At 45.9% G+C, this 15,885-nt stretch overlaps 1 protein-coding gene across 1 annotated transcript in view; it reads right to left on the bottom strand.

Annotated features, from left to right (window-relative positions):
• Positions 1-12,527, bottom strand: part of ROR2 (receptor tyrosine kinase like orphan receptor 2) — a 225,181-nt gene extending 212,654 nt beyond the window's left edge. Inside the window, exon 1 of the mRNA XM_065879169.1 lies at positions 12,267-12,527. Coding sequence (XP_065735241.1) covers positions 12,267-12,354 — 88 coding nt within the window. The 5' untranslated portion in view covers positions 12,355-12,527. The remainder of the gene's footprint in view (positions 1-12,266) is intronic.
• Between the last annotated feature and the right edge of the window lie 3,358 nt (positions 12,528-15,885).

The following is a 15,885-nucleotide window of genomic DNA, read 5'->3' as shown; positions in this document are numbered from 1 at the left end:
AAACTCAGGAAAGTGAACTTTGACAACACTGTTAAATACTTTACCTCCATATTCCAATTTCATCAGAGGTTCCAATGATGTGCACATCAGTTTTCACTCTAACCCAGTCCTGTCCAGAATCACTCTGCATTTACTTGTCTCCTCCTGTCGTCTCCTTTAAGCTGGACCTGTTTCTTGGCTGTTTTTTTCCCTTCACGACACTGAGGTTTTCTACTACAGGCCAGTTGTTTAATAAAATGCCCCTCCATTTGGGCTTGCTGGGTTTTTTTGTTTTTTTGTTTTTTTTTTTTTGAGGAAGGATTGGTTTTTCTTGCCTGTAACTTTTCTTTCTTTTTTTTTGTTAACTTTTCTTTCTTTTTTTTTTGATGTTGGGGGTAGGAGTTTATTAATTAATTTATTTATTTTTGCTGTGTTGCATTGTCCTTTCTGTGTGAGGGCTTTATCTAGTTGTGGCAAGCGGGGGCCACTCTTCATCGTGGTGTGCGGGCCTCTCACTATCGCGGCCTCTCTTGTTGCGGAGCACAAGCTCCAGACGCGCAGGCTCAGCGGCCATGGCTCATGGGCCTAGTTACTCCACGGCATGTGGGATCCTCCCAGACCAGGGCTCGAACCCGTGTCTCCTGCATTAGCAGGCAGATTCTCAACCACTGCGCCACCAGGAAGCCCGGGCTTGCTGGTTTTTGTCACCATGAGACTCAGGTTCTGCATCCCCAGCTGGAATGCAGGCTAATCAATGCCCTTGTTGGAAGGACTATGTCCACCTGCCCACAGTGGTGATGTAAGCCTTGGTCACAGAGTTAGATGACGTTTGCTTTCTCCAGTCTGTAGCTGCTAATTGTTCCCTTGCAAATAAAGGCTCTGTGGGGAAATACTCTGAACCGTGGACATTCCCTGCTCCCCATCAAACATGGCCCCATTTAATTGCATTCAACATTCATCGCCCAAACAAATTTGCACAATTATTGCTGCAAATCATGATTTTTTAAAGTCATCTCAATTTTGTTAGCCTGCATTTTACTGTATGGAAGTACCCTCTGTTCCCTCTCTATTCTGTTCATTTATGTAATGTAGTGGGTTAAATAGTGTCCCCCAAAATTCATATCCATCCAAAACTTCAAATGTGACCTTATTTGAAAATAGTTTTTGCAGAAGTAATGAGTTAAGGATCTCAAGATGAAATCATCCTGGATTTAAAGTGGACCTAAATCCAATAACTGCTGTCCCTTATAAGAAGAGGAATGGACACAGAGAGACATCTAGGAGAGAAGGGCATGTGAAGATGGTGTAGAGATTGGAGTGATGCTGCCACAAGCCAAGGGACAATGGGAGCCACCAGGAACTGAAAGAGGCAAAAAAGGATTCTCCCTCAGGGCCTTCGGAGGGAGCATGGACTGCTGACACCTTGATTTTGGACTTTCAGGCTCCAAAACTGTGAGAAAAACAATTTTTGTTGTTTTAAGTCACCCAGTTTGTAGTACTTTATTACAGCGGCCCTAGGAAAATAATGCATGTATTTAACTATATAGTTGTCTCTCAGTATCTGTGGGGGATTGTTCCAGGGCCACCCCACTACCCCCAACCCCCTGCAGATACCAAAATCCAAGGATGCTCAAGTCCTTTATATAAAATGGCAGTAGAATTTGCGTATTACCTACACACACACCCTCCCGTATACTTTACATCATGTCTAGATGACTTATAACAACTGATACAATGCAAATGTTATGTAAAAGGCTGTAAATACAATGTAAATGCTATGTAAATAGTTGCCAGTGTGCAGAAAATGCAGGTTCTGCTTTTTGGAACTTTCTAGAATTTTTAAAATATTTTTGATCCATGGTTGGTTGAATCCGAGGATGCAGAATCCACAGATACAGAGGGGCAATTGTACTTATTTACTTATCGGTGTTGAATCATAGATTCCTATTTTGTTCCACGTATAATCCATGCTTGTCCTTATTTATTTGACGCTTAACCTGTCGGATATTTGACCACTGGAACGCCTCCAAGCTGGCAACTGTACATTTGATATGTTCCCATTGTTTCTGTTCACTTTCTATCACAAGATTACGCTCCTGGCTCATCTTATATTTTTACCTATCCTGGCCCTATCTTCCTTTCAGCACGTGGGATCTTCGTTGAGGCGTACGGGCTTCTCTCTAGCTGTGGCGTGCGGGTTTTCTCTTCTCTAGTTGTGGCACAGGCTCCAGAGCACATAGGCTCTGTAGTCTGTGGCACGCGGGCTCTCTAGTTGACGTGTGCAAGCTCAGTAGTTGTGGTAAGCACGCTTAGTTGCCCCGCAGCATGTGGGATATTAGTTCCCCGACCAGGGATGGAACCCATGTCCCCTGCATTAAAAGGTGGATTCTTTACCACTGGACCACCAGGGAAGTCCCTGCTTTATTATTTCAAGAAAGGTAAAAATGCAACTGAAATGCAGAAAAAGATTTGTGAAGTGTATGGAGAAGGTGCTGTGACTGATCGAATGTGTCAAAAGTGGTTTGCGAAGTTTCGTGCTGCAGATTTCTCGCTGGACAATGCTCCACGGTCAACTGGACCAGTTGAAGTTGATGGTGACCAAATCGAGACATAAACTGAGAACAATGAATGTTATACCACTCGGGAAATAGCCAACATACTCAAAATATCCAAATCCAGCATTGAAAATCATTTGCACCAGCTTGGTTATGTGAATCACTTTGATGTTTGTGTTCCACATAAGTTAAGTGAAAAAAACCTTCTTGACCGTATTTCCCCATGCGATTCTCTACTTAAACGTAATGAAAATGTTCTGTTTTTGAAACAAATTGTGACAGGCGATGAAAAGTACATACTGTACAACAACATGGAACAGAAGAGATCATGAGGCAAGAGAAATGAACCACCACCAACCACACCAAAGGCCAGTCTTCATCCAAAGAAGGTGATGTTGTGTTTCTGGCGGGATTGGAAGGGAGTCCTCTATTATGAGCTCCTTCCGGAAAACCAAACGATTAATTCCAAGTACTGCTCCCAATCAAACCAACTGAGAGTGGCACTCCACGAAAAGCATCCAGAATTAGTCAAAAAAAAAAAAAAATTTTTCCATCAGGATAATGTAAGACCCCATGTTTCTTTGATGACCAGGCAAAAACTGTTACAGCTTGGCTGGAAGTTTTGATTCATCTGCTGTATTCATCAGACATTGCACCTTTGGATTTCCATTTATTTCAGTCTTTACAAAGTTCTCTTAATGGAAAAAATTTCAATTCCCTGGAAGGCTGTAAAAGGCACCTGGAACAGTTCTTTGCTCAAAAAGATAAAAAGTTTTGGGAAGATGGAATTATGAAGTTGCCTGAAAAATGGCAAAATATAGTGGAACAAAAGGGTGAATACGTTGTTCAATAAAGTTCTTGGTGAAAATGAAAAATGTGTCCCTTTATTTTTACTTAAAAAACCAAAGGCACTTCTTGGCCCACCCAACAGGTTTCTTTTATAGTTGGACTTACTTGTTTGTATTCAGCTTTAGTTTCCTGCCATTTTCAGTGATTTAATTTTATTTTTTGAACATGTAGAACATTAACATGTTCATACAAAAATATGTCAGAGTGAACTAAGAATGTAAAGAAACTATCTTAACATAATAAGGGCCATATATGATAAGCCTACAGCTAACTTCGTACTCAATGGTGAAAAACTGAAAGCTTTTTCTCTAAGATCAGGAACAAGACAAGGATGTCTGCTTTCGTCACTTCTATTAAATATAATATTGGAAGTTCTAGATAGAGCAATTAGACAAAAATTTAAAAAGAAATAAAGGCATCCAAAATTGGAAAGAAAGAAGTAAAATTATCTCTGTTCACAGATGGCATGATCCTACATACAGATACACAAAAATTCTATTTGAGCTAATTTGAGCTAATTAAACTATTTAAATTAATTTAAGCTAACTAAACTATTTAAACTAATCTATTTGAACTAATTAAACTAATTTGCAGGATACAAAATCAACAGGCAAAAATCAGCTGCACTATTATACACTAAAAAAAATCAATCCAAAAATGAAATTAAGAAAGCATTTCCATCCACAAAGCATCAAAAAGAATAAAATACTAAGAATAAATTCAATCAAGTGGATAAAAGACTTGTACACTGAAAACTACAAAACATTGTTGAGAGAAATTAAAGAACATCTAAATGAAAGGAAAGACAGCCTGTGTTTGTGGACCAGAAGAACTTGTTAAGATGTCCGTATTATCCAAAGCAATGTACAGATTCAGTGCAATCTTTATCAAAATCCCAGTGATGCTTTTTGTAGAAATAGAAAATCTATCCTAAAATTCATATGGAATTTCAAGGGATCCCAAATAGCCAAAACAGTCTAGAAAAAGAAAACGAAGTTAGAACACTCATACTTCCTGATCTCAAAAAACAAAGTTGGAACGCTCATACTTCCTGATCTCAAAACATACTACAAAGCTGCAATAATCAAAACAATGGCTTAAGAGCAGACACATAGACCAATGGAATAGAGAGCCCAGAAATAAACTCTATACATGTAGCAAATGACAAGGATGTCAAGACTATTCAATGAATAAAGAACAAACTTTTCAACAAAGGGTGCTGGGAAAACTGTATGTCTACATTCAAAATAATGAAGCTGGACCCTTACCTTACACCATCTATAAAAATTAACTCCAAATGGATCAAGGACCTAAAAAAAGCTAAAACTAAAAACTTTCAGAAAAAGAGCATAGTGGAAAAGCTTCATGACATTGGCCTTAGCAATGATTTCTTGGATATGACACCAAAACCACAGGTAAAACCAAAAAAAAAGAAAACATAAATTGATTCATTAAAATTGAAAACTTTTGTGCATCAAAAGACATTATCAACAGAGTGTAAAAGCAACCCACAGAATGGAAGAAAATATGTGTCAATCATATAAAGAGTTAATATGTAGAACACACAGAACTCCTACAACTCAACCAAGACAACCCAAACAATATGATTAAAAAATGAGCAAAGGATTTGAACAGACATATCCAAAGAAGATATACAAATGGCCATGAAATGTATACAAATGACATGAAAAAATGCTCAACATCACTAATCATTAGAAAAATGCAAATCAAAACCACAATGAGATTAAGACCACTTCACACTCATTTTGATGACTGTTATCAATAAAACAGAAAATAACAAATGTTGACAGTATGGCGGTTACCCAAAAAGTTAAACATAGAACGACCATATGATCCAGCAATTCCACTTCTGGGTGTACATCCAAAAGAACTGAAAGCAAGGACTTGAACAGATATCTGTATACCCATGTTCATAACAGCACTATTCACAAGAGCCAAAAGGAGGAAACAACCCAAATGTCCACCGAAAGACAGAACAAGCTGAAAAACAGAATGTGGTATATGCATGGTATGTATGCACACGTGTGTGCATAATGGAGTATTATTCAGCCTTAAAAAAAAGTACTAACACTTGTTACAATACAGATGAACCTTGAAAAGACTATGTTAAGTGAAAGAAGACAGTTACAAAAGGACAAATAATATAATTCCATTTATTTGAGATACTATAATAGTCAAATTCATAGAGATGGAAAGTAGAATGGTGACTGCCAGGGCTGGAAGGGGGAATGGGGAGTTGTTGTTGAACGGGGGCAGAGTTTCAGTCTGGGGGATGAAAACAGTTCTGGAGATGGATGGTAGCAACGGTGGCACAACAGTCTGAAGATACTTAATGCTAGTGAACTGTACACTTAAAAATGGCTTAAAAGGCCTCTTTTATGCATATTTTACCTTAATTAAGAAAAGATCTGAGGTGTCACTTTATGGTTTCCCCTTTCCGTGTTTCTTTTCGCAAAATAAGCAGATGCACAACCAGCCAGTCCCTCCACTCCTGCCCTCCCTCCACGTCTCATGTTCACTTAAGACAGAGCCCCCCCTTGTCACCACTCTTCCTGTAGACTTTAAGCTCCTCTAGAAACGTATCCAATGTTATACAAAGACTATGGTGACCTGGGAGTTATTTCACTGTTGGGAGGAAAATTCCCAATTTCCATATGTTATTTCCAAATGTTCTATAAGAGTTGAAAACATAAAATAACGTCCTACAAAAGGACAGCAAGGTGGACACTTAACTGAATATGACCCAGAGGTTGTGCCTAAAAGCATTCTCAGCCTGTGACCCCTCACTCCCTTCCTACACCCGTCTTACCATTCATTTGTGGGCTGCTCCCTATTTTAGATGGAACTTTTAAGTCCTCACTCAATTCCTCATCATCCCACAAATCCTACCCATTCTCCTTCCCAATGCACATTGTCTTCCAGGAGCCAAAATGTGTGCATCCCTGCTCCAGACCCCTAAAGAATGAATGACCTTTCCCTTCTGCATCAGTTTTCTCCCAGGATGCTCCTCCCAGGAATTCCTGTGAATTCCCCCAACAAATCCAAGACCAAGGCCTTTGATTCTTCATGCACCTCCTTTCTTGGGTGCAACCACTACCCTCTTAGCTTTCCCACCCCCACCCCCGGGTGCTGCCAAATTATCCTCCAAAATCGTGGCTGCAGCTCGCCACGCCTTGCCCTGCTTATCGCATCACATCCTGCATTTGCCTGGGAGCTAAGATCCTCAGACTCTTGACTCCACACGATTTCCCCTTCTCTGAGGACGGTGCTCTGGCTGCTCTTGGTTCCTACTGCCTCTTCCCACATCTGCCCTCCTCTCTCAGCCCTTTCCGGTCTGCAAACACATTCCACAAACACATTCCACCGCATCCCACAAACACATTCCACCGCATCCCACGTGGCGGGTTACCAGAGGTAAAGGAGAAGATCTTGCGAGGGTTGGCCGCTAACAGGCGATATCACAGATATGCTTGCTCCAGGAAGTCTTTGGCAAATCATATCTGATGCACGTAACACTCAGTTCAGACTGGACTGTGAATTCGTCCATAAGTATGGCCTCAAATGTCATCTCCCCATTCCCTCTTCCTCCCCTACTGTGATTTCGTTCCCCACGTGGGAAACTGCTTTTGCATGCCCCCAATGTGCTGGGCACGGGGCAGGTTTCCTTCGCCTTTCTTGTGCTGGGATTCTTTTGAATCTGCACTTTAAACCTTCTTCCAGTGACATTTGTTTCCTTTCACCACTTGAAGATCTCCCATTTCGTCAGACAGCCTAATTTGAGGAAACAGTCGTCACTATCACCATTGCATGTGCTTTTTTAATGGCACTGAAGCCATGGTGTGCCCTCTCCCAAACACACGCGAACACATACGTGAGTGTGCACACACGTGTTCACATAATCTCGTTTAGCCCCTCACATGCAAATTCTTTAAAGCTAACATTTCCCTCATATCAGCACTGTACAGTATGCAAGCATATACGCTAAGGTTTTGCTGCCTTGGTCATCACTACACCTCTGCTAAGCCCCTCTTGGGGCAGGGCCCTCTAGTTCCACAGATTAGAGTCAATCCATTTCATTTTTGCCTTCAAATCTCCCACAGTCAACAAACAGAACTCTAAGCAAACAAGGCGAAGCTCCTCTTTGGCTCTGGACTCCACAAGGCTGTTCCTGAAGCAACAGTGACCAACACACAGACCCTGGACAAACAGGAGAGTGGCCCACAGAGCTTCCGGCAATGCTGGAAGTGTCCTCTACGTACCTGGGCCATCTGAGCCGCTGCCACACGCGGCCTCTGAAATGCAGCTGGTGCGGTGGAGGAACTGAATCTTCCGGTTCAGTTCAGTTTAATTAATTTTAACCTAGATAGCTACACGTGCCTAGCGGCTACTATACTCCACGGCACAAGTCTACCATGAGGATTTCTGTCATTTAAGTGCGCGCTGGGTTAACTAGCCCTCCAGGAGGGCACTGGGTGTGTGGAAACTATTAGGCTGGCAGCTTTGGGGACTTGGGGAAAACCCTCCCCTACTCCAAGAGGATTTGAAGGAGCAGCCACTTCTCCCCGGATAACATCGCAAAAGTGACAGAGTGCTTACTGAAGCTCATTCCAGTGACAATTAAAGACACACACACCACATCCCACTGGAACTTAAGACTTTCTGGAGGACAAGCCACTTAGTCTAATTAGGCTAAATTTTTCTGTAATTATTTCCTTCCCTTTGGCTTTTGATTTTTTTTTTTTTTTTTTGGTTCTTTCAGAGATAGAACTTGAAAAAAAAAAAAAAAAAACCAGAAATCCCCAAAATAACACAAACCACACCAACACAATTCCTTATTTTTGAAAAGCCTTCCTAATGTTCAACAATTCCTTGGCCACTCTGCTAATATGATTTTAAACAGATCACACCCCAGACGTATTTTAGACAACAGCACATGCAAGCAGAGCTGTCCCACCCTCATTTCCAACTTGGCAAGCTCCTCGGCAAAACCAAATAAATACATACTAGAAAAAGGAGGCTGGTACAAACCCCAGCCAGTTGCAGCCATAATTAGTGAGCCAGAGCTACTCTTGTTGCTTAGATTTTTACTTCAAAACTCAAGGAGCCCGCACTACCCACCTAACTCCTAGTGTTTCTGTTACAGTGATGCAGTCCAACAATATAAAACCAAAGAACCCAGAGTCACTGAGAAGCGATGTTTTCAAAACCAGTCCTTTCAGCCCAACTGTCCTTTCACGAAATTACTATTGGCGATGGAAAATCCAGACTTAACCCAGTAACGCTTCCTCTGCAAAGCAAATCCCCCCTGGTTACTCTGCTTTTGACACCTTCCACGTATGGTATTCATGGAGTCCACCTGGCAGTCACCACAGGTCCCCAAAGAAGAAAATATCTTAATGACAACTTTCTTCACCATGAACAGTAATATGTCACAGCCCATAGGGAGCTCCCCGTAGGGCACAGCAGGGTAAACCCAAAGCTCCGCAGCCCAGCCCTTCTCCAGGTGGTAAGCACAGGATGCTGCCGCTTCCCCTCCAGGTTCCCAGGGAATGGACGAGATAAACACCAAAAGGCCCCTGACATCAACGAGCATTTTAGAAGATGGCTTTAAACCTTGTGTTCAGATAACAGTAGTCCACTTTCTTTTCCCTGACAACTTGGAATTGTATAATTACAGCTCTCCCTGGGAAAAGAGTTACAGAGTACACAAATTTCCTACACTTTTTAATCAGAGTAGTCAAGAGTTCTGCAGATTAGGGAGGCCAAGGCTTTCACACCCAGTTTCCATTTCAATGATAATGATAACTTTCCACATCCTGGCCTCCCGTGGAATGCATTTTAAAGGAGCGCCACTTCTCCGGCTGAAACCTTGCTTTAGAAATCCCCCTTTAGGGGATTAATCTTCCCTACCTGTCAGACGGGCTGTTCCCCTACTCCTGCATTTCTATCCCAATGATCTCAGAAAAAGATTCCAAAGGATAGGCATTAAACCCAAACTCTGCCAGGCTTAAATGTCTCAGAGGTTAAACCGAGGCTAAAGAGACAAAACGTTCTCAGGGAACAAGTAATTCACTACAAATCACACCATAAGAGAGACTGACATACAAACAATAATTACGGCGGTATTTTGACCAAACAATACAAAAACGGTTTAGCAATAATAATACAAATGTTAAAAAAAATAATAATAATAATAATACAAATGTTATTTCACATTTCCTCGTAAATCTGCAGATCACTCTCACCAAAAACTACTCTTGGTAAACGCACCATTTTAAACCCATGTTGCTTTTCTGCTTGCAAAATATTAAGCAGATTTCTTGTTAAGTTTTCTAACTATGACTTGCTTTACTAATCAAGAGTTCAGCCTCACTGACTAGAGCCCCTCGGTCACCTAACGCCATTTTTATAAACAGTTTAGTACAGCAGCTCACAGGAACGTTGTTACATAGGGTCAGTGGTGGTCATTTTCTCCAGATGGCATTTTTATCAAGTAGACGTGAGGGTTAAACTTGCTCTCACTGTTAAACATTGAAAATTTTCAAATGTGTGATTCTTCTTTGCTTAGTACACAGCCATAATAAGAAAAACATGCTTCCTTACTATAGAGTATATAAAAACTTTTCTTTTTCCATAAAGTCTTCTTATTCAAGATGTTTTGATTTACTTACTTCCAAATGGATCACTATCATTATTTATTACCACCATCACTCCAGGGATCTGGGCCAGAAGTAAACACTGCACTGTCAAAATTGGGGTGGGGGGACCCCGAACCCAGCCTAACCTACCCAGGCGGGGCACAGGGTCCCAAATCAGGTATTTGTCTCGTTAAGGAACAGTCTTCTATAAAAATGTAGAACTTATAAATCCTTTTAGAATAACTTTTCCATGTTTTTACATAGTAACTTATGTTTTGTGTATAAAATACACTCAAAATTACAGGGATTCTTCTTTACAGCAGAAAAGATGCCAAACACTCGAATCTCCTGTAATCATAAAATTGTATTCATAGTTTTGAATATGATCATATTCTTTGAATTTCCAGCTAGCCTAGCATTCCAGAAGGAAGAGAATTATAAACAGCTTCCCTACTCCCTCCCCTATAGAGATTACTATTATTTTACTGGAAAAAGAAAATTACCTCCACACAGGGTTCAAAACTTAATGAAAATGATATTGGATGGCTTCGTTCCTCAGAGATTTCTTAAACTCGACTGTAAACGACGGCAATGTTTAAACTACTCTGCGCTTTTAAAATGCGAGCAGTCTTTCCAGTCTTGTTACAACCTTTATTTAAGCAACAGACCCCATCACCTTTTCTCACATCACCCACCTCCAACTCTTCCCTGACAAATGCAACTTAAACCGCCGCCAGGCATAGGTTTACGAGGTAGGGTTTTGCAGGGCAATTAACCCCCACGAGGCCACCACGCAAACGCTGTGCAAAAGCACGTCGAGTCGCCAGGGTAAGCCCCCTCTTTCCCCTCCCACAGTGCAGCAAATGCATCCCCAGACTCGAAAGGGGAGAGGGATTCTAGCGGGGTGAGGGGTGCAGAAATCCACAGGGATGTTGTTAAAACCCCAAAGACTGACTTAGAAGGTCTGGTTTACCTACCATTGCACATTGCACCCTAGGCGGCTTATGCTTTAAGGAGCAGCGACATAAATGCAAACCCCTTTCCCAAATCAAGTAACAAGGGATGTATGACGTAACCGGCCCTTGCTTAAACCCAAACGCCCCCCAGGAAAGGCTGCCCAGCATTCCTAAATCTGAGGACTGGTCACTGGAGCGCGCAGCTGGCAGCAGGATAAGAGAAGAGCTGAGCCCCGTTCTCGCGCCTGTTGCCTAACTCTCACCTTCCTGCAGAAATGGAGCGGGGGGTGGGGGGGAGGAAGCAATGCGTGGAGTGGAGACACTGAGACCCACTCACGTGTAAGGGGAGGCTCACGGATTTCTGGGACGTGAGGCGAACCCCCTCAGCCTCCAAACCTGGAGGCCCCGCCGCCTTCCCCCGCCGCGGCAGGGTGCGGGAATCTGGCGAGGGGTGCAGGCCAGGGGTGCCCCGGGGATCGGGACGGCTTGGCCCCCTAGGCCGGTCCCCCCAGGTTCCCCCCGAACCTGGCGGCAGCTCTTGGGCGCCCCGGGGTCCACGCCGCCCAAGATCGCTCGATCCTCGAGGAAAACGCCACCCGGGAGCCGGGCCCGCCCCTCCAGCCTGCCTGAAGGAGGCCAGGTCCCCATCAGCCGAAAGGCCGCCCGGGGACCCCAGGCACAGGAAATGCCGCTTCGGCCACCTCCCGGCGGTGGGGGAGGGGGTGAGGGGCCAACAAAAGGGAAGCCAAATCCCCTTTCAACCAAGCGGCGGGGATAGGGAGCCCCCTTCCCCGAGCCTCGTCCCACCGCGGCGCCCGCCCTGGGGAGACCTCGGCGCAGAGGGGGGCGCCGCGGGCCAGGAGCCCTGGAAGGGAACCTCGGGGAGCAGGGCCGAGTCAAGGTGCTGAGAACCTCGGACACGTCTGCGGACCCGGGGCCCGGCCGCATTCACACTCACGACCCTCATAAACCCCCGGCTAGGGGCTCCCCGCGGGCGCCGGCGCCGCCCGCCCCGGCCTCTGGAAACACTTAGCAGTCCCCAGAGCGCGCCTTATTGAAAGCAGCCTCGCGCGGCGGGGCGCGGGCAGGGGAGCGGGGCCGAGACGGGTGCGGAGGGGCCCAGTCAGGCGCCCCTCTCTCGGGAGCAGCGGCGCCGGCGCGGCGGCCAAGGCAGAATCACGAAAGAAGGGAAACACGCACGAGCCGCGAGCCCCGTGCTCGCGCACGGAGGAGGTGCGCCCGGGCAGGCGCGGACCGGCTGGTCCTACCTGAGGTCCCGGACACGCAGAGCAGGAGAGCGGCGGCCGCCCAGACGGATGGGACGCACAGCAACGGCAGCGCCAAGCCCCGGGCCATGCCGCGGGCCGTAGGGGCCGGGGCGCTGGGACCGGCGCGGCGCGGGGTCCGGGCGCCACCACCCCTGTCGGCCGCGCGTCCGCTGCCCTTTCTCCTGGGCACTTTGCGAGTTGGTCTCTTTCGAGCAACTCGTGGTCCTCCTCCTCTCCCGGCCGGGATGCGCCTCTCGGCTCCGGCCGCCTGGACAAGCGCGGGGGGCGGGCGCGGGCGAGCAGGGAGGCAGGGTCCCAGGCTCGCCCGCCCCGATGGGCAGAGCGAGGCCGGCGCCGGCGCCCCCTGCCGGAGGGACACGCCTGCGGCGGGCGGGGCGCGCGGGCAGCTGGGGGCCGGGACCGGGGGCAGCAGCTCAGTCCCCGGACGTGCCTCCCGCTCCCGCCCTCGGGCCTGCTCCTCGGGACGCTTGGCCCCAAAGGTGGAGCCTTGGGGGCGTACAGCCAGACCTCGGGGTGGGCTCCCCTCGCCGAAGAGACGCCCGGGGCAGTTGGCACCCATCTTTAGGGGGCGGGACCCCCGGGAGCCTGGTCATAAATCTGTAACTCAGGACGACTCTGCGCCCCGCCAGCCTACACTGGGGCAAACCAAAGAGCCACCCAGTCCCAGAAACTGGCGGCGCGGGAGGAAGAGAAGCAGAACGTTCAAGGAAAGAAACAGGCCGCGTCCCCGCCGGGGACTCCCGGCCCCTCCTCGCCACGCTGCGCCCGGTGGGGACAACTTCGTCCCTCCAAAATGTTCAGAAACTGCTAAGAGTAGAGCTGCGTGGAGGGAGCTCTCGGGAGTGCGATGCTATCTGAAGCCACCGCGGCTTTGGGTTTACTGTTAAAAGCAAATTGTGTAATTTTACCCATTAAAGGCCACTATTTGTTCTCTGCAGAGCCTCAGAACATGCAGAAGTAATTTGCTTCACTTGTAAAAGACATTTTGAACGCAATTCAAATAGCATATTTTCTTGCTTATTCTTGGTTTTGCTTAACACATGCAAAGGTCTGGAATTGGAAGGCCTGACCCTCCTGTTTGTAACTTAGGAATTTTCTTTGTTTTTGCTCTCTTGGAGGAAGGATTCGGAACCTCCAGGGGCTCAGTTGTTTGTTTTGTGCGATTTATCTTTTAACTGATTATCGAACAGTTTGGCGCTTTTGCTCAAACACCATTTCCTGCGAGTTGGCGTGAATTCGGGAGAGACCCGGCCTTGGGTGCCAGGCCCGCAGACCCCTGAGCTCGGCCCCCTGGAAATGCCCTTCCACCGCCTCACACATGGTAGGAAATAAAAGTCCTCTTGCTGTGGTCTGCTGACAACGTGACTGAGCCAGCACCGCCCGTTACGCCTATTCAAATTATTTAGGCCTGTCTGTCTCTGCCGAATCTATCTGGGGGAATATCCCACACAGTTCTCGTTCCTAAAGCAGACGAAGGACTCTAACTCTGACTGGCCAGGGGCGGCCAGGGATCCAAGGCAGAATGGGAGAAGATGGTAAAATCATTATCCAGCTGCAGCGGCCCGCACACAGCTGCTCCTCCCGCCACCACTGTTGCGGGTCTGAACCGCGGGCCGCTCTCCCCGGTGTTCTGTGAGGAATGCCAGGTGTTTATCTTTGGGTGTTTCCTCCCTTTTCTTCCCCTGGGGGCCCTCAAGGATGCTTTAAGAGTAAATAAGGCTTTAAGAGTTGGTCTTGAAGCACTAGTTCCAGACTCGTCCATTCTGGATTTAATGAAAAACAGACAGAGAGGGCAGAGAAAGGTCCTATGAGCCTCGCCTTCAAAAACCGTTTAATCAGCAAAGCTTTGTCCTTTTCATGGACCTGCACCCCTTTTGCTTTCCACTGCATATGCTTGAGGTTGTCCTTCCAGAACCATTGGGTGAGCAGCTCTGCCACATTCTGGGTGTGAACTTTGGGGAAATGACCTAATCATGCTTCAGCCCCCCATCTGTCTGCAATTTTCACATGACTGGGGTACCCACCTGACCCAACAGTTTAAACAGTGACATGTATTTTTGCTGACGGTTTCTTGGGTGGGGTCAGAAATGGGGGTTATATCACACATAATTTCTTAAAGCTTTTTAAAAATCATCTTTTCAGGATTTCTCTTTCCCCAAAGTATCCCTACCTATAACTCTGACCTGCTCTCCCCAACCTCCCCCCTCACTCCCTCCTTTCTCCCCTTTCTACAGGTACAGAACTGAGGGATAAACGCAATAAGTTTACACCTATAAATGGGTAGGGTTGAAATACGCATTTTCTAAATAGTTGGCAGAATGTGGCTTAGATCCCAAGCCAGATTGGGCCTACTTATTCCCTCCCACGTGTATTAGCTATTGATTGCTGCATTACAAGTCACCCTCAAACCTAACAGCTTAAAACAGTACACACTTATTATTTCACATACTTTCCATAGGTCAAGAATTCAGGAGAGGCTTAGCTAGGCCTGGTTCAGGATCTGCAATGAGGCTGCAGTCAGACGTCAGCCAGGGCTGCATCATCCGAAGGCTTCACTGGGGCAGGAAGGTCTTCACAAGGGGGCTTGCTCACATGCCTGGCAAGTTAATGCAGGGTGTGGGCAGGAGGCCTCTGTTCCTGGCCACACAGACCTCTCCCCAGGGCTCCTTGAGCATCCTCACAACATGGCGCCTGACTTCCCCCAGAGTGAGAGCCAGGTGGCAGCAGCAGAGTCTTTTATAACTCAGCCTTGGAAGTCATGTGCAGTCATTTCCACAGTATCTTGTTGGTTTTGCAGGCCAGACCCCTTTGTTGTAGGAGGAAACTATATGGAGGCACATATACCAGGAGACTGATTATCACATCAAGTACCTTGAACACAGCCATGCTGTCCCCAGGACAGGCAGTAGGCAAGAGGGAGAGGAAATGATCATGGTGTGAGCCAGCAAGAGTAACAGGAAGAAAAAAAAAAAAAAAAAAAGAGTAACAGGAAGAAGCCAGGCACACTTTGGAGAGCATGAGCAAGGAGTCTGTTCAAATTATTTAGGCAGATATCTGGGGGAAAGCATTCCAGGTGCAGAAATGGGCCAGTGTGAAGGCTTCAAGACCAAGGGGTCCTGGGGTATCTGAAGAACAGTCTGTTGACCATTTGTATACCTTCTTTTGTGAAATGTCTGCTTAAATCTTTTGCTCAACTTTTAACTTCTTATTTCTGAGTTTTAAGTGTTTTTTTAATATGTTCTGGATATAAGCCCATCTCAGGAAGATAAAGATTTGGACATAGATAATATTTTCTCCCAGCCTCTGATGTGCCTTTTAATGTTTTTTACAATGTCTTTTCATAAGCAGCAGTTTCTCATTTTGATGAAATTCAATTTAATCAATTCTTTGCTTTTATGGGTAGTGCTTTTTGAGTCTCAGTAGATGCTAGCTCCAACCAAAACAATCAGTGAGAATCTGGAGTGTTTGAGCATACCAAACTTTACTGCCCTAATGTGAAAAGTTGATAACTACAGTTCACAGCCTTCCGCCCACTGGGCTTTTGTGGGGAGCACATGCAAACTAGTGCAGTGAAATTGTCACTTGCTCATTTTTCTTT

The sequence above is a fragment of the Phocoena phocoena genome, chromosome 6 (genome assembly GCF_963924675.1).
Source record: "Phocoena phocoena chromosome 6, mPhoPho1.1, whole genome shotgun sequence".
NCBI lineage: Eukaryota > Metazoa > Chordata > Mammalia > Artiodactyla > Phocoenidae > Phocoena > Phocoena phocoena.
The sequence above is the reverse complement of the archived record's forward strand: the minus strand, read 5'-3'. Positions and strand labels throughout refer to the sequence as shown.